The 22662-nt window shown below is 44.7% G+C and overlaps 1 protein-coding gene across 1 annotated transcript in view; it reads right to left on the reverse strand.

Annotated features, from left to right (window-relative positions):
* Nucleotides 1-21119, reverse strand: part of LOC150066680 (eukaryotic translation initiation factor 4E type 3-like) — a 23161-nt gene extending 2042 nt beyond the window's left edge. The window contains exons 1-2 of the mRNA XM_090323990.1: nucleotides 20934-21119; nucleotides 5814-5886 (exon numbers count right to left, since the gene is read on the reverse strand). Of these exons, the coding sequence (XP_090180116.1) occupies nucleotides 5814-5886; nucleotides 20934-21103 (243 nt within the window). The 5' untranslated portion in view covers nucleotides 21104-21119. The remainder of the gene's footprint in view (nucleotides 1-5813; nucleotides 5887-20933) is intronic.
* Nucleotides 21120-22662: the final 1543 nt, after the last annotated feature.

The following is a 22662-nucleotide window of genomic DNA, read 5'->3' on the forward strand; positions in this document are numbered from 1 at the left end:
CACTTGGGTTTCTCTCCATGTGGTCAGGATGAATAGCCAGAGCTAGAATTTGAATCTAGGCACTGTAATTCCAACTCTCTGGTTTCATAAACCTTACGCTGTTTCCTTTAAAGACCCTATTTGTATGTCTTCTGCATCACTTTCATAATCTTAGAAGCCAGGGACAGGCAATGTGGTCACAGAAAGGAGGACACCTGTTGACGATGTTTTCCTACAGTCAAGTGTGGAACTCCATCAAGTCTACTGATGGTCTGTCTTAACTCGAGCCCAAGAACAGTGCTTACAATGAGGCAGCGAGTCCTGCAGATTTACAGGCCGAATGATGCTAAGAGGAAAAGCCCTGCCTAAGGGAAAACCAAGAGGACTTTGATACCTGAAAATTTCAAATCTGTAAGGTACTCCATACTAAAGCTCCTATCTGCACATCCTAGCCAATGAATGGTCTTGAATCCTGACCTTTTACCACTTGAAACATTTAAAAAGAAATAACAAAATGCTTTTCTATTTTCCAGGGTAAGAAACCCTCTAAGGGCCATAGATTGTAGCCTTGGAAACTTGAACACAAAAAAGGACAGACAATGGATTCTGCTTGTCTTGACCAACCTGGCAGGAAGTGACCCTAGCCAGCAAGATACCATGAAAGACATATTTCTGACCAAACATGTTTATTAAAGCACATATTCGCACCCTGCTACACAAAGACAAAATGAGAGCAAACATCCAGGAGTGCCACTGAGAAGGGGCTCTTGCGCTTTTCCACAAATCTCACCTAATACTACAACAGCTGTTGGGTGTATGTAATGTTGAAAGAGCTAGAAGGAAGGACCAGCGCCTGGAGCCCCTTCTGTTAGTGATGGTTAAGTGCTTTCTTCAAAAGCCTTAATGAGTACCCACAGACCAGGTGAGGCATCAAAGCTGGGCATGGCTCAGCAAGTGCGTGTGACAGACCTGGGGGAATTGTGCAGAACATGGAGACAGCCAGCGGCCACAGAGGGCTACACTAGTAAGTTTTTGGCATCATTCTGGCTCCTTCTGTGCAAAACAGGAGGCTTGTCCTGTGGGGTCTAACACATAGACTTACTGCCTTAGTTCTCAGGTTATCCTGAACAAGACACACAGATCGCGAAGCCCAAATTTCCCTGATGTATAAGGAGCTACCTTATCAGCTAATTTCAAGATTGAATTCAGTGAAAGTATTCAGGATGCCTGAGTAAGGAAGCAAGTGGTAAGGTCAGACACACTGACACTCCTACCTATTCATTCTAACTGGAGCAATTATGTCCCCCCCTCCATGATCTTCTGCCCAATAGACAACTATTCATGGCCAGGAAAACTGGTGAATTTCCTCCTTTATTTCCCATTGGAATGTTCTAAAGAAAAAGGCAATCAAGAATATGCTGGGGGAAAAAAAAATCTTGCCAAGAAAAGACTATCTTGAAAGAAGACAAGGTGATATGCTTGTTCTGTAAAAATAAAACCCCAAACAAAACTACCCAGCAAAGCACCTCAAAAACAAAATAAAACAAAACAAAAATTAGATTTGATTCCCTTCCAAAAGCTGGTGCATATGAAGAGGAGAATGTTTTAGAGATACTTAATGGATACTTTTCTCATTAGGTATTTCTACAGGCCCGGGGCTTCCCACACACAGAATCAATAGTATTCGTGGTGGGCAGATAGAGATCAGAATGGAGGAGACAACTGAAGAGCTTGATGGATGTTTGTAACTTACAGCAGACACACAGGCTGAAAGCAAAGGGCTTCTGATTTGCAAAAGCTCTGTACTCCAGAGAAAAATGGCTTCACTTTAAACTCCAAAAGAGCTTGACCTACTCTGAATTGGAGAGTTGATAGCCTGGAGAAAAGAATGGGGGTCCATGTCTTGAGGGGGCTAGGAGGGCCCCTCCCCTAGAGAAGTCCGGAGGAATCCAGAGTAGAGCAGTCTAGTCTGCTTCCTGGGTCTGGCACACTTGGTCATGACACAGAAGAGTCCTGAGGTGTGAGACAGGTGTCAGGTCAGAGAATAGCTGGAGAAGGGGGTTTCCTTTGTCCCCAAGAGGCTACCCCCACCTTGCAACATTCCTCTAGTGCTGGTGGGTGGGTCAAAGGCAGCTAATGTTTAAATAAGGCCTCTGTGGAGTAAAAGATTGCTACAAAGCCTAGGAGGAAAGGGTCCAGGGTCTAGATGTGGATACACACCAAGAGGCCTCCATGACCTGGGCCCCAGCGTAACACCAAAGGCCAGGTAAGATCTTAGGTATTTCTGTAGGTGGTGATGGGGAAGGTGAGTAAATGCTTGACTCAAGAGAGTTAACCTGGAAGAGATCAAGCTTTCAGTCTGAAGTGACTAGGTTATTCAAGCTGTAAGGTTAAGTCTGACTCACCCTTCCCCCACTCCAACAAAACACAATGACCTCCATTGCCATAAGTCAACATGGAAGGAACAAGGGCAACCTGACTTCTTTCTGCTTTTGAATAACTGGATTGTGACTACAGACATACGTCAGTCCCTCAGTCCCATTGTGTGTATAAAGAATAAAATAAATGATGGATAAGGCTTCTTGTCACACTTGTTATTAACATTGCACTGATAGCAGAATGAGGCAGACCTGGTTTCAGGTCCTTCTCACTCTCTCTCTGGTCTCTCCCCTCCAAAGGGTGATTCTTTTCCCTCCATTACAGGATGCCAGCAACCACAGGCATGAAGTCTGTTAAATCTCAATCCAGTCTCTCCATCATTGACACTGACAGAAAACTTCTTTCTGGCTGAGTGCCAGTGGCTCGTGTCTATAATCCTAGCTACTCAAGAGGCTGAGATCTGAGGATCATAATTCAAAGCCAGCCAGGCAGAAAAGTCTATGAGACCCTGATCTCCAACAAACAATCTAGAAAAAGCTGGAAGTGACGCTGTGGCTCAAGTGGTAGAATGCTAGCTTTGAGCACAAAGAGGCTCAGGGATAGGGCCCAGGTTCTGAGTTCAAGTCCAGGACTGTAAAAAAAAAAAAGAACTGGTTAGCCTAATTTTGATTAAGTTCTAAATACTAAGTCCCAGTGATTGTAAATAGAGATTCTCTCCTTGAACACTTGTTTGTTATACTTGTCATTTAAAATATGATGTAAAAATCAACGTTAATAAACTCTTTAATAAAAAAAAGAGCTGGAAGTAGGGCTGTGCCTCAAGTAGGAAAGAACTAACTTTGAATTAACAAGTTAAAGCACAGTGTCCAGGCTCTGAGTTCAAATGTCAGTACTGGCACAAAACAAAAGAGGGGAAGAGTGGGGGAAGAGGGGTATATGGGGAGAAAAGGAGAAAGGGAGAGATGGAGACTGCCAAGAGTTGGGGCACAGGCTACCCTAACTTAATAACCTACAATAGCATGACACAACAATCAAACAGCCTGACATTTGGGTAGCAGAGCTGGCTTGATGCCATAGCACCACATAGCAGGCCTGAATTTTCTTAATTGAATGTTATATAAACTGTGTGTGAAGACTTCCAGTGATGAGAAGCACTGCTGAAATTCCATTTATAGAAAAAGCACAGTCTCTGTTTATGCAAATTTACATCAAAATTCAATTTATGGGGTGTGTGGGGGGGGAGAACAGAGCATAGTACTAAGGGGACAAGTGTGGAAAATGTGTGCTGGGCAGAAGGCTGGGTGCAGGATTTAGTCTAGTGACAGGCACATGTGAAAGGCACTGGGGATAACTGAGCCTCCTTGCACACCCAGGCCCACAGGTCATTCTTCATTTCCCCAGGCAAGCCTGGGCTTGTTCAGAAACCAGGTTTTATTGTGCTGTGCCGGTGAGACTGCACACCCTAGAGAAATACCCAAACTTTCTACATGTCCAGAAGAGTAAAAGGAATCAATATATGTCTGGAAAGTACACCTAAATGAAAAATGGAATTTTCCAAGAATGATGGGAACGTCGTGGATATTTAACTCCAGGCAGAGAGAGAGTTATTTTTGGCAGTAATGACAGTGTCCTCAGCAGTGGTTCCTCATTCCTCAAGACAGGGAGAGACAGAACTGAAGCTGCAACAGAACTGGCTGTTTCAGTGCCAGCTTAGTTCTCTAACCTTTTAGCTTCAGTCTCCCCAGTTAATAAACAAGAGGGATCCCTCTTTCCCCACCTAGGGATGATGCCCAGAGCATCACCACACAATCACAGCATAAAGACCAGGGCAAAAGCATGTCTCTAGTGACTTCAAATTCAGCACCCCAGCTGGCTCTTAAGTATGAAGGACTATCCTGAGACGTTACAGATCTTCACAGATTGAACCCCTCTGAGCTACGGTAAGTTTAATGCTTTCATATGGTGAGGTGTCAGCATTGGTGCAGCACAGGGCATCACTGCTTGCAATAAATAATCTAGAAGCAGTGGTATGGTGTCCTTACATCAAACAGGGCAGAGGAGAGAGGGAAATGATGCTACTACAGAAAATAAGGGATGGTGGAAGAGCCTAACTTTATTCCTGGACATTTAGGATGTACTTCTGAATTCCCGGGATCATTTTATTCTCATAGTTATATGAGAAAATGCTGGCTGTGACTGTTCCCATTTTGTAGATAAGTAGACTGAGATACAAAAAGGTGAAGCAACTTGTTCAAGTTGCTAAAAGCCAGCTATGGGATCTGAGAAAACAGCCTGTGGGTGGGACCTGTCTAGACACCAGCTCACCGTCTCAGTGCCCATGCGTAGATACCTTACAAGTAAGCCCTGAGTGTATGTAACCATAAATGTGCACTTTTCAGACGACACCAGGGTCTGAACAGAAGGATCTTTGTGGTGTTTTTGCATGAACAAGGAGCACAATCTAGATACCAACTAATTGGAAATTCTAAGACTGTAAGATGTGACAAAACTTAGGGGGCAGAGCAGGAAAATTATAGATTTTTTCCTATCCTATACTAGGGAGGTATAGGTAGCTAGTCATTGTACTAGGCCAGTCTACACACACATACACACACATGAACATGTACACACACATACATTTCCCTACCTGGGAAATAACCTTAAGTAAGGGCTGGCAGTATAATCCAAGGGGTGACAAATTAGATTTACCTATCAAGTACAAGGCCCTAAGTTGAAATCCCAGTACCTTCCTCAAAAAATATAAAAAAAAACTTGAGATAAATGAAATAAATCAATGCCTAGAAAGTTTGCCTTCAAAGTCAGATAGAGAACTAAGAGAGCTCAGAACTCGGCCTTGTTGAGAAGCAGCAGCATAGCAGGTGTTCTGCCAAACATCCTGTAAGCAGGCACTACTCGTCTACTTCTTGCAGTGCCCTGTGGAGGTAGGGACCATGGTGATACCACGTGCCCAGAAATACAGAGGGTAGGTCTTTGGACCTAATGTAAGGTATTGGAAGGGGCTGGGATAGTGCTTTCAGGCTTAACACCACCCTAGCTGACCTATCTGACTTATATAACCCCTAACCCATCAGTGACCCTGTCCTGCCCTGCATAGATGGAGTCTAGAGAGGCAGACAGGGGTGACAGAGCTTGAATCTCAATAAGGGGGACACATAGATTCAGATGTCTGCTTCTTTATTGGGGTTGGGGGGGCACAAATGGTTAGCTAATGAAGTATCAACAAAGGCAAAGTGAACAGCAGCTCACCAAGTGTGTGTCCAGCCAGCTGGAGGTAGAGTGGGGCAAGAGCAGCTGCACCAAAGTGAAGCCAAGAAACAACATGTGGAGTAGAGCCCTTGGGTGGGGTCTGCCCTCGCAGGGCAGCTCCCAAATGGGACATCCTCCAGGCATCTAACACAAGCCAGACTAGCCCAGCCTCACCCCTGCCATCTTACCTGCACTGTCTGCACTGTGTAGATTTTCTTCAGGTTGGAGGCACACTGCGCAGCCGTCGCACCAGGGAAAGATCTAAGCACACATCGGCCAAAGAACAAAGAAGCAAACAGAACTCGTCAGTGTCTATGAAGTGTTCTATCATGTAATCCTGCAAAGGTCCCAAAATGTCTGGATATTTGCAGGATGCATGTTAGATCTAAAGCATGAAATCCTGTCTTTGTGAAGTCATACATTCCTTTCTCCTAAACAACCAGCATGTTTATTATAGGGGAAGCTGGATGGGGAAAAGGTAAAGCATGTAAGAAAAGCAATGGGAATTTTAAAATCGTGTTTTAAAACAATAAAATGGGGCGGGGGGTGGGGGAATCAAGCACATTGCCTATTTCTTTAGGTAAAAAACTGCCTGTTGTACCAGTGGAAAATGCAGTGCACTTGTATTGAAAACTTACTACATGTCCTGCTAGTAAATATCCATATCCCTGGATATGAGAAACAGGATGAATGTGTGCTTAGAAAATGTGTAGCGAGGGCTGGGAATTTGGCCTTGTGGTAGAGTGCTTGCCTAGCATGCACGAAGACCTGGGTTTGATTCCTCGGTACCACATACGTAGAAAAAAAAAGCCAGAAATGGTGCTGAGACTCAAGTGGTAGAGCTCTAGCCTTGAGAAGTCCAAGGACAGTGCTCTGCCCCTGAGCTCAAGCCCAGGACTGGCAAAAAAGAAAGAAGGAAGGAAGGAAGGAAGGAAGGAAGGAAGGAAGGAAGGAAGGAAGGAAAAAAAGAAAGAAAGAAAGAAAGAAAATGTATAGCAAGTGGCTCAATTGGTAGAGCACGTGCCTAAGAAAGCACAAGGCCCTGACTTTAAACCCCCAGACTGCCAAAAGAAAAAAGAAACAAGAAAATATAGCTAAAAGCCAACATTATTTGACTTGTATTTGCATGTGTTTCTCAAACTCATGCCTTGGGAAAACAGCCTCTGGTCTTTTCTCTGATTCAATGAGGTCTGGTGACCATTCTGTGTGGTCAAAATGCATTCATCTTTACTTTGCTCTATGTTCCACTAGATGGCAACATAGCACAGCTTTATTCACCAGAAAAAGCTATTTAGTGGTGCTGGCTCTATAGAGCAGTTTCTTGAGACCCATTAGCCCTTAGAGACTGAGATCCTCTTTCCTAGTCAGTTTCCTTCTTCTACTGACTCTGTGCTCAAGAGTGCTGGGATTCTGTTAATATCGGGCCCAAAACGATGCTCTACTACACAAACACTCCTCAAAAGCCCACATCTGTGTCAATGAGAAGAAAGTATCCTGCTCACAGGATACTTACCAGCACTGAACCCTTGGAGACATGGTCACCAGACCCTTCTGGACAAGTGTTAACAAAAGTTCTGCCTGTGCAGAATGCTCAAAAATAAAAACATCAAGCCAGGCACCAGTGGCTCACACCTTTAATTCTAGCTACTCAGGAGGCTAAGATCTGAATATCACAGTTCAAAGCCAGCCCGGACAGGAAAGTCTGTGAGACTCTTATCTCCAATTAATCACTAAAAAACTGGAAATGTCGCTATGGCTCAAAGTGGTAAAGGGCTAGCCTTGAGCAAAAAAAAAAAAAAAAAAAAAAAAAAGCTCAGGGATAGCACTCAGGCCCTGAGTTCAAACTCCATGACCAACTAAATAAAGTAAATACATCACAGACATAATGTTTTATTACATAGATTAATATGTATCTATGATATACAAACCCTTAGCCTAATTTTGATTATGTTCTAAAAACTAAGTGCCAGTGAGTGTATATAGAGATTCCCTTCTTGAATACTCGTTTGTTAAACACGTCATTTGAAATATGATATAAAAATCAATGTTAATAAATTCTTTAATAAAAAAGTAAATACATCAACAAGTCATTTTGGAATACAACTCCTTTGTCTGGAGGTCACTAAAGAAGCAATCTTATGTACTAGTGTGGGGACAGGTGTCAGGTGAAATCTAATAAGTAAGTCTACCTTAAACTATATGTTTGCCACTCTTGCTTAGTTGTTGATAAATTTCACAAACTTTTACTCAGGTTTCCAATTGTTTGGCTAGCTCTCTATTGCTTGAGCCTTTGGTTGTTTTTGAGATAGGGTCTCACTTTTTGCCTCTGCCAAACTGGTATATGACCCTAATATTTTATGGTTCCTCCTGTAGTGGGTATGACAGGTGTGTGACACCATGTCTAGAATTTTCTATTGGGATGGAGTTCTTGTGAAGTATTTGCCCACCCTGTCTTGGAACCTCCATCTTCCTGACCATAGCCTCCCAAGTAGCTAAGATTACAGGCATCAGGCACTACGCCTGACTTGATGGACACTATAATTGTAACTGACCATAATGGGCAGTGGTGAGGAACATGTGGTAAGCCAACACAAGATGAAGATGCCAGGTGCGTGCGTCCTGACAGATAACAATTTGTGCTTTATTGCGGCATTTTCTTTTTGCTTTAAATTGTTTTCAAAATTAGAGGGGAAATAAAACACATTAAAAACCCTCAACTGCTGAGTACCAGTGGCCCATGCTGGCAATCTCAGAAGGCTGAAATCTGATCATCATAGTTCAACGCCAGCCCATGCAGAAAAGTCCAGTTATCTGCCCAAAAGGTGGAAGTGAAGGTCTGGCTCAACTGATAGAGTACCAGCCTTAAGAGAGAAAGCACAGAATCAGTGCTCAGGTCTTAAGTTCAAACCCCAGTACTGGTATATACACACACACACACACACACACACACACACACACACACACACACACACACACACACACGAAAATCCCTCAACCTTTTCCCCAATAGATTGTTATGTGAAAATCCTACCACCCGCACAGGAAATCCTGCTGGCATTTATCCTAACATTTAATTTTTCTTCCCTTGAACGTCTGGCTGACTGCTTCACCAGGAAGCCTTCCTGAGCATCGGGAATCCTTTCCAAGCTGTGTGCCAGGGAGATAAGGGGAGAGCCCAAGGGGATGAAACCTGTTTATATTTTTCCCCATTATTAAAATTATTCACTTCAAAAAAAATTTTTTTACCAATTCTTAAGTCACCCTTCGATTCAGGGTAGTTGAGCATGTTGACTGATCGTCTCATGTAGCATTGTGACAATTGATGTAAACGCATCCAGCATGACCATGTAACATACAGAGAACAGTGATGAACATTTACTTCCTGTGCCTCTCACTTTTTTTTTAATGCTTCTCTCTCCAGGATCAGGCCTTTCACTTGCATTCCAGAGCAGGAGATGATTGTGTATAATTGTCATTTAGGTTTCCTCTGTTTCACTGCTGCAATGGTGGAAGACACTGAGCATGCTGAGACCATGTGGCCTCAGGCAGGTCAGAGAATCCAGCCCCTCCATGAAGTATGTAGGAAACTGCTTTGGTGGAATATGACAGACTTTCTTCTCAACCTCTGTTTCCATATCCTAAGGTGGTACTCAGGAGGGCTGTGCTCAGAATGATCCTGTTTTTGTAATGACCCTTCTGTCCCCAAGGTAAAAGATTATTTTAATACTGTCTTCTCTAAGAAAATCATAGGATACAAACCTGAACTGGAAATGGGATTCAGCAAAGAATGGTGGGGAAATATACTAAGAGCCCACCATAAAACACCATTACAAACATGAACCTGTGAAAGCTGGTGGATGATGGCTCACACACACAATTCCAACTCTTAGGAGGCTGAGATTGTTGGGACTGTGGTTCAAGGCTAGCCTGGGCAGAAAAGTTTTTGAGAACCCTTCTCATAGACTACATAGGGTGAGGGCACCTGTTATACAAGCCATGGATCACCCATGGCTTGTAGGAAGTGAGACCCTATTTCAAAAGTACAGAACAAAAAACAATTATGGCTAAAAAAAATAGCCCAGCAATGAGAATACCTTTTTCCCAAGTGGGAGGTCAGGGGTTCGAATCCAAATACCACCAAAAGAAAAGAAAAAAGAAAACAAATGGAAGTGTGGTACTCACTTAGCTCAGTGATGGAGCAGTAGCTAGTGTATTCAAGGCCCTGGTTTGATCCCGGCTGCAAAAGAACTAAGCAACCCTGACAGTCCTGTGTTGGCTTGGCTGGCTAGTAGAGCAGCGTTCAGTGCAGCAAATCTGATTCCAGTGTCACTGAACTACATCAGTATACTGAATCTTCATGCTGGAACCTTCAAATTCTTCAACCATTTGTTTGGTCCAAATTGGGCCGTGGCTACAAAATCCATTTCAAAACAGGAAATGAGCTGAAGTTTTTCTGCCTTTGTTGTTGTTGTTGTTGTTTTAAGTCATCTGCCCTATAAACAGATCAGTCTGTGCTAGGCTTGCTGACTCAAAGTTGAACCACAGGCCCACACCTTCTAGTTTTGCTACTTAAAGGGACTGCTCACGGCAGGACACAGCCACTGTGGCCAGCAGCCATACCCTGCTTTGCTGACCTTGACAGACAACTGTAAGCAAGGGTTTGTAATACAGATCTCAGTGCTAGGAACATTCTTATTGGGATCAATCACATATATAGTATATTCTTATATCTTAAAAAAAACAAACAAAAACCAAACACATCTTTTTAGTTCATTCATGTTACAAAGCCTAACCTCACAACAGAACCCCAATGGATAGCCTTTGTCTGAAGACCAAGGTGCTTACCCAGGGCTGATGGTGCCTGTAGATTTACCACTGCCTTGAGAAGGTGTTACTGGTCTCCAGTGGGCAGAAGCCAGGGATATGGTGAAATCCATCCCATAGTCACAACATACAGTACACCCCACCCCAGGGAACCATCAGCCTCAAATGTCTACAGTACCACGGCCGAGAACTCTGATACAGAGATGGAATCATGTAGACATGGTATAGACATGGATTTAACATTTGAGCAACCAAGGTTTGTTGTACCCCGATTTGGTCTGCTGAGAATACAGTAATTATCATTCTATGCAAAGCCCTTGTCTCCTGGAGTTTAGCTTCTAGAATCTTCATCCATGCTCTCCAAATTCTCCAGGCTCCCAAAGGCTAGGAAACTATGCCCAGAGCTTTTCAAACTTGCCTGGGAGACAGGAGATGGTGGTGGTTAGGGGGGTGGGAAGGAGGTGGAAAGCTAAGGGCAGAATATACATCTGAAAATGACAGGGTCATAGCTAGGAGACATCACAGAGTACAGGAATCAGGACCCACTTATGTTCCGTCTCTCTAAATTCTGTGCAACCTCTTCCCACAGTAGATTGAGAGAGCTACACAGTAATAGAAAGGATAAATGCCCTCCCTCCCCTCCTGCTTTAGGTCAGGTAAAGAATCTGAATTGCCTCCTCAAGACTTCCCCCTCCATTAAACAATATTAATTTAACAATAGCTTGCTGTTACTGAGCATGTACTAGCTCTAATGCTTACAGCAATCCTGTCAAAGTGGTATCATTCCTTTGCTTCAAAACTTGGGAAACTGAGGTTCAGCAAGCTTGTTTGCAAGAAGCAGTTCTAGATTCTTCTTCACCTTTCTGGCTTGGATAGCCATGACCTTCCTTCCCCTAGGACTAAGTTGCCAGTAAAAACTGATCCATCACCGACAGCACAGTTGTCACATACAGCATGACTTGTAGTAAATCCTGCTTCCTTCCCATTGATTAAGATCCCTCATGCCCTCCTTGGGTCCACCTGCTGCTTCTACTGCTTGTCATTCTGTCTCTCTCACCATGGGCCAAGCCACAGTGTTAGAAGGGGCAAAACAGAAATAAAGGAGAGGACAAGACATCACCAAAATCCCTAGCGATAATGAGTGATACAAGTAGCTAAATTCCAGAAGAGTACATGTCTGTGTCACTGCTTTGTGGCAGCTGGACATGGAGGGAAGACTATGACCCAAACAAAGGTGACCGATGGATGATGGCAAGGAGGTAGGAAAGCACAGCGATGAAGAAGATGGCCCCTGAAATCAGTATGTCTCACTTCAAGTCTCAGCCCAGCCACCTGTCAGCTGTGTGGCAAGACTGAGTCTCAACCTTTTGGATTTTCCTCTACAGAAACATTTCCATCCCATGGGTTTGCTCCTTAGGCTACATGAACTGGTGCCACAGAAAGCATTTACATAGAGCATCTAAACTAAACCTACCTCAGAAGCAATTCTTGCTGAGCTCCCCATTATTTCTGTGATGGACAAATAAACTTGGCACAAAGGAGAAAGGTATTAGCACTAAGAGACACCCAGCATGTTTTCAAACCTGAGATTTCCACACAAATAGTTGACAGTCTCTTACCCAGGTCTTCAGAAAAGAATTCCATCAGGTAGGGCTGGGAGTTTGGCCTAGTGGTAGAGTGCTTGCCTACCATGCACAAAGACCCGGGTTCAATTCCTTGGTACCACATACTTAGAAAAAGTCAGAAGTGGTGCTGAGGCTCAAGTGGTAGAGTTCTAGCCTTGAGCAAAATCCAAGGACAGTGCTCAGGCCCTGAGCTTAAGCCCAGGATTGGCCAAAAAACAAAAACAAACAAAAGAAAAAGAATTCCATCAGGTACAGGAAAGGCTGTTTTCCACTTAGACCTGGCTTGTGCAGGAACTGCCCTAAGTTAAGGCAGAAAGGGGAAAGGACTCAGGTCTGCCAAATAAATAGCTAATGCAAAGATGTCAAGGAGATTCTTAGGTTACTTGAGGCTAAATTCCCAACTCACTCCTGTGTCTCCAATCTAACAGGATAATAAGAAATGAATCTTAAGGTTCTCTTGGTAAAAGTGGTGGGAATTCCTTTTCATTTGGAGAGTCAGGAGAAAGCAGACAAATCCAATAAGGTTGAATCAACAAGTCCTACTTAAATGCTTTCCAGGCACCTGAGCACTCTTTTGCATGTAGAAATTTAATATGATATTTACAAATTATGTTTACATACTCATTACAACAGGTCCCTGAGAATCTTCCCAGGATTCTCTTTTAGTTTAAATGAAATCTGAAATGCCTGAAATCATTTTATCCTCTTTCCTATGTTGTAAATGCTGAATGCCAATAAATGAACAGACAGGAGTCATCACATGTACTTCTATCTTCATTGGGTTTCATGCTTAGTTTGCAGACAAGGAAATTAAATTGAAGGTAGTATGGTAATGTGCCCAAAGATGCTGGTGGTAGACTTGGAACTTAAACCACAGGTTGCCTGATAACCTTGCCCTCAGAGCTAAGCCTAAAGCAAGTGATAACTAAATAATCAACATTGTACACCATACTACAAACCCACAAAGTCCCAACTCTCCTGCACCTTGCAATCATCAATTCAGAATTTCCAAGTGTGCAGTCTCCACTGATCCCCACACTTAAAAGGTTTGGTAGCTGTGATTTCAGCACTTGAAGAAAGTCCTCAGGGACAGAGGCCTTCTGAAGTACCCAAGGAAATCAGCTCAATTTCAACTCGCTCTTGGTAAGCCACGTGCACTTACCAGCCATGTGGACACTTGGTGGCCCTTCTGACAAAACAAAGATGCTGGAAATGTTGCCTGATCCCTTATCTGAATTTCTGTCATTTTAAGTGTGAAGCATCACCTGGGAACATATTAAAGATACAGTCTCCAGGCCCCAGGCACACTAAATCCCCCCTGGGATTCCTGTATACATTAAAGTGTATGATGCATTGCCTGTGCCATCTGAATCAAGTCACCATGAGATATGCAAACAATTCAGAAAACGAGTAAGTGACAGCATCCTAAGAAAAATGTAAACCCACCATTCTCACAGAAGCATTTGCCATCACTCAAAGGCATTTCCAACATGACACCATCCATATATGTGCAGAACAATTCTGACAAGGGCCTGAAAGATAGGCTGGTAAGCAAAACTATCTTCTCTGCAGATTTTGAAGTAAGGGAGACCCGTGGCTTAATTATGTCTCATGCATGAAGCTGGACCTTGGTTTCTCCACATGTAAAACTAAGTTAAAGGCTCAGATTACCTCTAGGTCCCAACCAGCGGCTGTGTCACTGATAACATGTGAAAGAACCATGGCCCAGTTATCATTCATAGTCTCAGGGAAGAAGGACTGCATGGGTCACGGTCCTGAATTCAAATCCTTTTTCTATTATACAGTAGTGTAATCCCAAGCAAGGTACTTCTCCAGGCCTCCATTGTAAAGTGTTTCTAACAAAGCATCCATTTGCAGGAAGATTCAATGCCTCCATCCATACAAAACTGAGTCCAGTGCTCAACATACAGGAGAAAGGTGGACTTTACATTAACATGCTAAACTGGGAAAAGACAATTTAAAGCTTTACCTAGTAAGTGCAGAGTATCTAATAAATGGACATACATGCCCAGTAATACATGCACACAGTAATATTCTTCTGAAAGTATGAATGATGGCAATATTTTACCTAATACATCAGATGATTGCAATTCAGCTAAGTTCAACCTAAAGCCAGAGGCCTGTCTCCTACAAGCCAGCCTTCCTGTGCAATTTATATCAACATCAGGCTCAGTTATCTTCCCAGCCCCCATCATATGATTAAGTGTGCCCAGCGACCATCATTCACTCCATTAAAGATGATTTCATTTTAATCACTTTTACATAGATCTGTGGCTTGCGGCTACACTGGCTGTCTGTCAGAGGAGTCACACACACACACACACACACACACACACACACACACACACACACACACACACACACAGATGGTCTGAGCCTACGATCAACAGTTAATAACCCATCTGATGAAACCATCCAGATAACTGAAGCGTTCTACCTCTGCATGCCCACTTGATTCGGATTTCTCTGTCTTCCATCCATTGTCACTACTGATCTATCCCACCACTCCTTGTCAGTACCAGTGGGCCTCTTTATCTTGACTTACAAGTAACCCTTCTGTATAAGGGGCCTGGATGCGAGGATGGTAAAGTTTACAAAAACCATGTCAGATTGCTGAAGTCTTGCCCACAGTCTTAAGTTTGGGAATTAGTAGGTGAGATTTGTAATACTAAAAGCAGGAAAACATGTTTTGAGCAGCTAAGTATTTCCTGACTGAGGGATATTCAAAGCTCTGGAATACTCTGCAAGAAGTAACCGCTGGCCCACAGCTGGAGAGTCTGTGAGTCCTCTAAGGAAAGGCCTTTTCCTGCCATGTAGATTTACCCAGAGCTTCTTTATACAAAACAAAATCCTTGGCCATTTAGAGATTCTCTGAGATTCTGAAGGGAAAGAGGAAAAGAGTCGTGGAGGCCACTCTATAAACAAGGATAATTGGGAGTATTCTTTGTCGGGTCCAGCTGCACCTCCAACTACCAACTTTGTTATTACACATCATGCAATCAGAATGCACGGGAGAAGACTCAACCCCATAATGTGGGAACCCCATGTTTCTCTAAACTCTTCACGGATGCTACTGAATGCCACAGCATATAAGGCGACCCTGAAGTTTGACAGAGGCCTACTACGTAGAGGTTCTTGCACTCTTAGGCCACACTGGGGACTGTAAAGTTTGCCTGATGAAGTTCAGTGTTCCAGGATTAGGTGTGTAGATATTTAGGATCGTTATGTCCTTCTGGAGGAGAGATCCCTTTATTAGTATGTAGTAACCTTCTTTGTCTTTTCTTACTAATTTTAGTTTGAAGTCTACTTTATCTGATATGAGGATGGCAACTCCAGCCTGTTTATGGGGGCAGTTAGCTTGACAAATTTTGTTCCAACCTCTCACTTTCAAAAGATGATTGTATTTTGGGGCAAGATGTATCTCTTGAAGACAGCAGAACGATGGATCTTGCTTTTTGATCCAACTAGACAGTCTATGCCATTTAATTGGAGAGTTAAGTCCATTGATATTGAGAGTTAGGATTGAGAAATATTTATTAGTTCCTACCATTTTTAAAAGCTTTCATTAGCTCAGTCCACATAACAACACAGAGAGCAGAGGCTCAAGACTGGATACATAAGGCATCTGTGACAAATCTATCTTCCACCTTAACTGATCTGACTGACAAGGGGTGGGAACCTGAGGTTTCAATAGCAGTACCTAGCGATTCTGATTTAAGTGGATAAGTGACGACATTTTCAGACAAATATAGTGCAGCTAAACCCAAGATAGGAGTGTCAGTGGCAGATGTATTTGAGACTCACTTTTGTGATCAAACACTAAGCACCTACAGTGTGTTTAGTGCATGCACTCCCTGAGGGTCACAAACATGAAAGTTAGAGTCTCACAGCTAAGGGTAAGGGACAGAGCAAGAAGTCACTGTCCATATACCAGACATTGTCCTGTAGCGAGATTCTGTGAACATAGAGGGGGAAGCAGAGGCTACTAATACACTGGTGGGTATTAAGGCTGTAGGATTGTCTTTCAGGTAGACAAAAGGAAGAAGAGAATTCCAAGTAGCAGGAATCTCGGAAGACAAATTTCACTAGCATTCAAGAAAAGGGAAAGGAATTTAGTATTACTGGAAAGGAAGGACAGACAGACCAAGTACAATTTTAGCTGGGGAGTGGAAAGTGTCATGGTTAAAAAGTGAATATAGCAATATATGAATAGACAATGCAATCTGCAAGCCCATGGTTTTCCTTTTTTCAAAAAGTCTGGAAAAACTGTGCAAACTGACTTGTTTCTACAATCAGCCCTCCATCACCACCACTCAGAAATGATCTGGTAGATGGAAAGGTGAGATTCCCTAAACCCACACATGCATAGAAATTGTCATGGAGAAGGGGGATTGGCCCAGAATTGGAGCCAGTTTCCCAAGGATCATAGGCATATGAAATATGAGCCAGATGGAGTGAGACACCTGGGAAAGGAGATTCAATCAATACTCAAATAGAAATTCCACCTCTGACACAATGGAAGTAAAATAGGGCAGTATAATTTGGTGTGAGAACTATTGATTATGGACTTCTCCTTTTATGCCATCCCCAACAGTTTGTTTGATCCATCTGGAGAATAAAGTGACATCTCACTGTGTTTAAATATATATATATTGGGTAGTGAAATGACTCCTGGTGAGCAGAAAAGGAAGAGAGTGGAGAGAAACCAGCTCAGTTACAGAATAATCAGGACAGCACTCTCAGTGTCTGTATTCTCAGCTCTGTGGCCCCTGACGGGACTTGGGAGAGAGCTCTAAGATAGCGATGGAGGTTTGCAAGGCATTGTGAGAGTAAAAGGAGACTCCACTGGGGAAAGTTAACTTGCTTTAGGTAGAAATCAAAAGCCATTGTGTACCAGGCTCCGATGTAGCAATCAGCAGCTTCAGATACCAAACTCGAATCGGCATGAGACTTGCATTCCACTGAGAAGACTGAAAAATTGTGATGGTAATATGAAACACACACACCAAAAATTAAATTAAATTAAATTAAAAATCTAGGGACCTTGCCTGGAAATCTAGTCTGCTTAGAAGATGCCCATGAATGAATACTTGAGGACAGGAGACTGAGCACAGGAGGCTGTGCAGATGACAATAAGAGAGTATTCCAGGCAGACTGTGTTAACCCATGCTTGCTTGGGATTTGGGGAAAAGAGCAAGGAGATTAAGGAACTGAAAGACATGGACGGGGAAAAGGAAGAAGAGGTGGGAGCAGGAAGAACACAATCTTCCAGCTTCTCTAAGCACTTATTTTCTGCTGGGTGCTGGAAGGTTACAGATTGGCTCCAGGATTTAGGGCCTGACCAATTGGAAGGAGAGGATCACTGTTGAGAGTGTTCCATCTGAACTCAGATGACAGAAAGGGGCAGCTGTGCTCGACAGCTGAGAAGGTAGTCCAGCATATGTTTGGTTGAACAGACATATATAGACAAGAAAGAGGGACAGGGTCACCTGTTGCTCTGAATCTCCCTCCTTCATGAGGCATCAGCTTCAGCTGGAGGTGCAAGCCCTGGGCCTGGATGGAGCAGGGAACAGGCCTGGGGGCTGTGAGTGTCCTACAAAAAAACTCGCAGGTTAGGGCATCATCATGTAATGTAGGCCAGAATATCTCCAAGAACCAAAAAAGGGCAGAGCTTTAAATATCCAGAAAAGGGGAAGAAATGTCCTCCATCGATGCCCTTCTTTAGACCAGAAGATTTCTTAGCCACAGATTTGATTTTTTTTTTTAATGAAACAAGGATTTCTTGAAGGTGCAAACAATTCTACTGCAGGGTTCTCCAATTCACCCAATGGGAAATGAATTTAGGGTGCTGACTTCCTGCTAGTGAAAGCAGAAAAGCTGAGCTAAAGACAGCTGGTGGGATGTGTGAATGTAGGAAGGTGCTGGTAATTTGGGTGCAAGGTACTACTGCTAACAGCTAAAACTTACTAAGCACAGACACACAGATGAGGTGATTTACAGCCAAGACTCTCATTGAATCCTTCAGACAGCACTAGGAGATACATCATATGACTATGCTTAGTTCACAAACAATGAAATCACAGCTTGGAGGAGGGTGTGTGACCTGCATGTCATCGAATAGTTGGCTGGCAGAGAGGTCAGGCGGGGAACAGGGGTCAAAGGGGAGGTCTAAGTAGAAGGCCTTTGGATGTTGTGGAGCTCAAGGGTGACATCATGTGCAGACATAGTGTTAGCTGCAGTGACCTCAGGGCCCCTTAGGGTCCCTCCTGAAAACCTTATGCTAGGATGCTGCTGGGGGAGAGGGAGGGCAAGGAAAGTACTTACAAAATAACTTCTGGAACACGTTAGTACACAACCCTGAGTAGAAGGGAGCCAGCCAATATAAATGGATTCCCAGAGAAGTACAACGAGTTCAATAAAAATAATGAGATGATTGATCAGGCAAGAGAAAGTCAACCTACAATGTTGAAACTGATTATGATTTCTAAATGAATATAGCCATTCCTACTAAAGGTGTGAACACTGTGAAATAATAAATTTCACTTTATTACTGACAAAGAAATTTTTAAAAATCCAAGTTTGTAGTAAGAAAGACAGTTTGGGCCTTTACAAATGATGTAATGCATATTTAAATATCTGCATAGATGTGTGTGTTTGCACATACATACATGCTAGTTTGGTAAGCCTTCTCCGATTGAGCTACACTTCCTTAGTACACATTTATCCTAAAAAAGATACTAGATACTCTTCAAAAGAAGATTTGGACTGGATACTGATGGCTCAAAACTATAATTCTAGCTATTCAGAAGACAGATCCAAGAATCAAGGTTCAAACTACCAGTTCAGGCAGAAAATGCCATGATACTCTTATTTCCAATTAACCAGCAAAAAGTGGGAAGTGAAGCTGTGACTCAAGTGGTAGAGCACCAGCCTTGAACAACAACAACAACAACAAAAGCCAAACAAAAGAAGAAGACCCTGCGTTCAAACCCAGTGTCTACACTAAAAAAGGGTTTTTTTTGTTTTGTTTTAGTTTTGTTTTGTTTTAGCCAGATACATAACGATTGCCTCTAATCCCAATTACCTCACAGCCAGAGATTGGTAGGTTCAGAGTTCTAGGCCAACCACTCCTCTCTCCACACAAAAACTTCACAAAATCCCTTCCCAACCAATACAAAGGTGATTTATGCCTGTTACACCAATTAGATGGCATGTGCAAATAGAAGGTTCTCAATCCAAGCCAGCCCAATTTGAAGAATAACAAAGCAAACTGGCCCGGAATAAGGCTCACACGATAGTGTCTACCTGGTAAGCATGTTCTCAGTTGCAACCCCAGCACTACTACAAAAACCAGGGCTTGTAGCATGCTGATATCTCAGAGGATTCAGAAGCGTTCTGGGAAGTAGAATAAACACTGACACGTTTAAAAAGAAAACCTCTGGATACTATTTTTCAGCAGCAGCATCTACAGTTATACCATTATGGTTCCAGGTGTAATACCTTGACAAAAGATGCCAGAAAACTACAGCCTACCCTGCACACCTTTGAAAACAAAGACTCATTATTTCATTCTACTCCAGCTGGCTCTAATCACGCCTGTCATGATAGTAAAGGGTCTCAGAATCTCATAATGAAAGTGAAAATGTTTTTGTTTTGAAGACGAGAATCAATCTCTCCCACCCTCAATTCCACGGGTTCCCCAGAAAAGAAGCTAGCTCTAAATATAAACTCTTAGAAGCTGGCACCAATCCCAACAGGAAGAAAATAGTTTGTTTTCCCCTGTCAAAAATGACCACCACTTTTAAATACTCTGGCAGGCATCTCAGGCAGGTCTTTAAAAAGCAGCTTGACGGCTACTAAGTCCATTGCTTGAGGATCACTCACTTTCCCACCTAACCCTTCAACCATGATAGGCACAATTGTACCCAAACCTCTGTGAACTTCAATGGACCACTTTGAGGGGTAGTCATTGGCATAGAGCACAGATACATGGACAGGCTGGGCCTTCGAGCACCTATTCAGCCTTCAAACATTTCCTGTGCTCCTATTAATTATGCCAGGCACAGTACAGGACTTAGCAAGTGTCCACAATCAAACTCCTGCTGTGTCACTCTTGGCCGTGGGCAGGTGTTGGGAGAACTGAGGAGACAGACTGGAAATAAACAGGATCCTTCTTGAATAACGTGGTGACGGTGCGGAGGGTAGGAGATGCTGAGGGGGTGGGGAGGGGACGGCGTCCGCCAGTTGGCGGGGTCCCTACAGACCAGGTGCAAGTGACTCCCCAGCAAAGCCGCTGCGCCCAGACCAGGTAAGTAAGAGCTGCACAACTCCTGCTCCAGGAGTGGCTGGAAGGGATTCCAGGTGTGGTGTCTCGGAGGACGAGGTGCGGGTGCTCAGAGCTGACGCCACCTCGCCTACTTTCCAGGGGGTCTGGTCAACTTTTCCCGACTGCTGTCACAAGCAAAATCGACCCTGCCTTGGGCATCCCCAGAGTGCCGCGCGCGGGTGTGGGGAACCACCTCCGCTGCACACGGGGATCCCGCAGACCCCCCACCGCCACCCCGCGACGCGCCCCACCTCCGCGGATGCAGCCCGCGGGACACGGGTGGAAGGGAAGCGTGCGCAAAGTTGGGCGGCTCTGCAGCCGCCGAACACCGGGGCCCAAAGCGCAGCTGCCGAGCCCGCGGGGCGCGCGGTGGACCCGGGTCTGCGCCTTTGCGTGAGGTGAGGACTTCCCGTCCCGGGGCGCACGAGGGGCAAGGCCCGGAGCACCCCAGCTCTCCAGGCCGCGTCGAGCCCCAGCGGCTGCGATGGCGGTAGGGCCCCGCGCCCCCTCACCTGTCCAGCCAGAAGGTCCAGGGCGAGTGCAGCGGGACCCCGCCCGGCTCGGGCCGCAGGACCGACAGCTCCCAGAGGCCAAGCGGCGGCTCGGGGGAGGCGGCGGCTTCCCGGAGTCCCGGCAGCTCCTGGGTCCCGGCAGGGGTCGCGGTGGCTGGGGTCAGCGCCATTTTCTCTGCCCCGCCTTCCAGGCCGGCCCAGCCGAGGCGGACCACGGGGGAGGAGGCGGCTGAGTCACCCTGGCCCCGCCTGCCCCGCCCCAGCCCCTCCCCGTTCCCCTCCCGCCGGGGCCCGCGCTGTGCTCGGGGCCGCTGGGCGCGCACAAAGCCGAGCCCGCCCGGAGCAGTCAGGCGGAGAGCCCCACTCGTGGGTAGGAGTGGCAACCGGGGACTAGCTGGTCGTGGGGTGTCTAGGGCAGAAGAGGGAAGCTCTGCAACCAGGAAAGAGGTCGGCGGGATGGGTGAGCGGGCTGTGGACAGATGGAGGTAGGGATGGAACGGAATGGTGGTGGCTGGGATCTGGGTCTCAGTGCAGAGGCAAGGAGGGATGGATAGACCGACCCGCAGACTGAAGGGTGGTTGGGAAGGCTGGCAGGTGGCTGGAGGAAGGAGGGAGGGATGGAAGGGCAGATGGAGGCACAGTTGGATGTGACAGAGAGATGGAGAGGGGAACCAATAGCCAAATGGATAAAGAGGCTGAGGCCCTGGGGACATGGAGACCACAGCCAGGCAGACAGAAGGTGGAGCAGGGGAACTGCTGACTCAGGGCCTGAGGCTGTAGCAGGTCGCATTCCTCCTAGTGGGAGCAAGTTGCCCAACTAGGCTCATTTGCAGGGCCCCAAGCTCCTTTCCCACCTTCTCTCAATTTCCCCCCCTCACCCCCCAGGCACAGTGAGAGGGCCAGCTTGGCCCATGGCGTGGCTAACTTTCAAACAAGGTTCTCAGAGTCATGTTTCTCCAGACCTGCCCTCAAACCAGGGGCAAGAAAGGAGAACAGAGGACAACTTTGTACACATAGCCTGCAGTTAGGAACTTCCTGTCAGTCACTATGGCCCAGAGATTTGTGGGCTCATAGGCAGGAAGGCCCCTGTCCACAACTCCATCACTCTTTTTCAAAAGACAGGCAGAGGTGAGAGGTAGAAACGCATCACTATCAGCCCAGGGGTCACTGGATCAAGCCAGTCACCAATCCAGGACAGGGGCTTTTCTCCAAAGAGAACCAGAGTTGGATAAAATGAACACAGGGATTACAGAACAAGGAAGGTGCTTCGTTGTCCTCTGAACACAGCTTCTGTACCACCTAGGATTCATTGTAGGTTCCTCATAATATATCTTTGAAAGCTTTCCATATCAAAACATTTAGATTTCATCTCAAGGTTTGCAGGGCAATTCATTGTAAAGAAGTAGTATAATTTAATTCACTATGCTCTGACATTATGCAGATTTCAGTCATATTCTTTTTTTATAAATAATGCCACCTATAGCATTTTTATATTGATTTCTTTTCTCATCTGTACTAACTTATCTTGGAAGAACTTTGAAGATATGGTGCCACTGGCTGCATTTAAAACAATCAGACATATCTTGCCAAGTTGTTGCACACGAATCCCTATATAATTGACTTACACAGGTGGTGAATGATTGTGAAAATTTATATTCATTAAATGACATGTTTCTGTGTAAAGTTCTGTGCATGGGCAAAATGCTTTCTACTGATTGGAACTTCTCAC

Source organism: Megascapheus bottae, chromosome 2, assembly GCF_031878675.1.
Source record: "Megascapheus bottae isolate mThoBot1 chromosome 2, mThoBot2.hap1, whole genome shotgun sequence".
In the NCBI taxonomy this organism is placed as follows: Eukaryota; Metazoa; Chordata; class Mammalia; order Rodentia; family Geomyidae; genus Megascapheus; species Megascapheus bottae.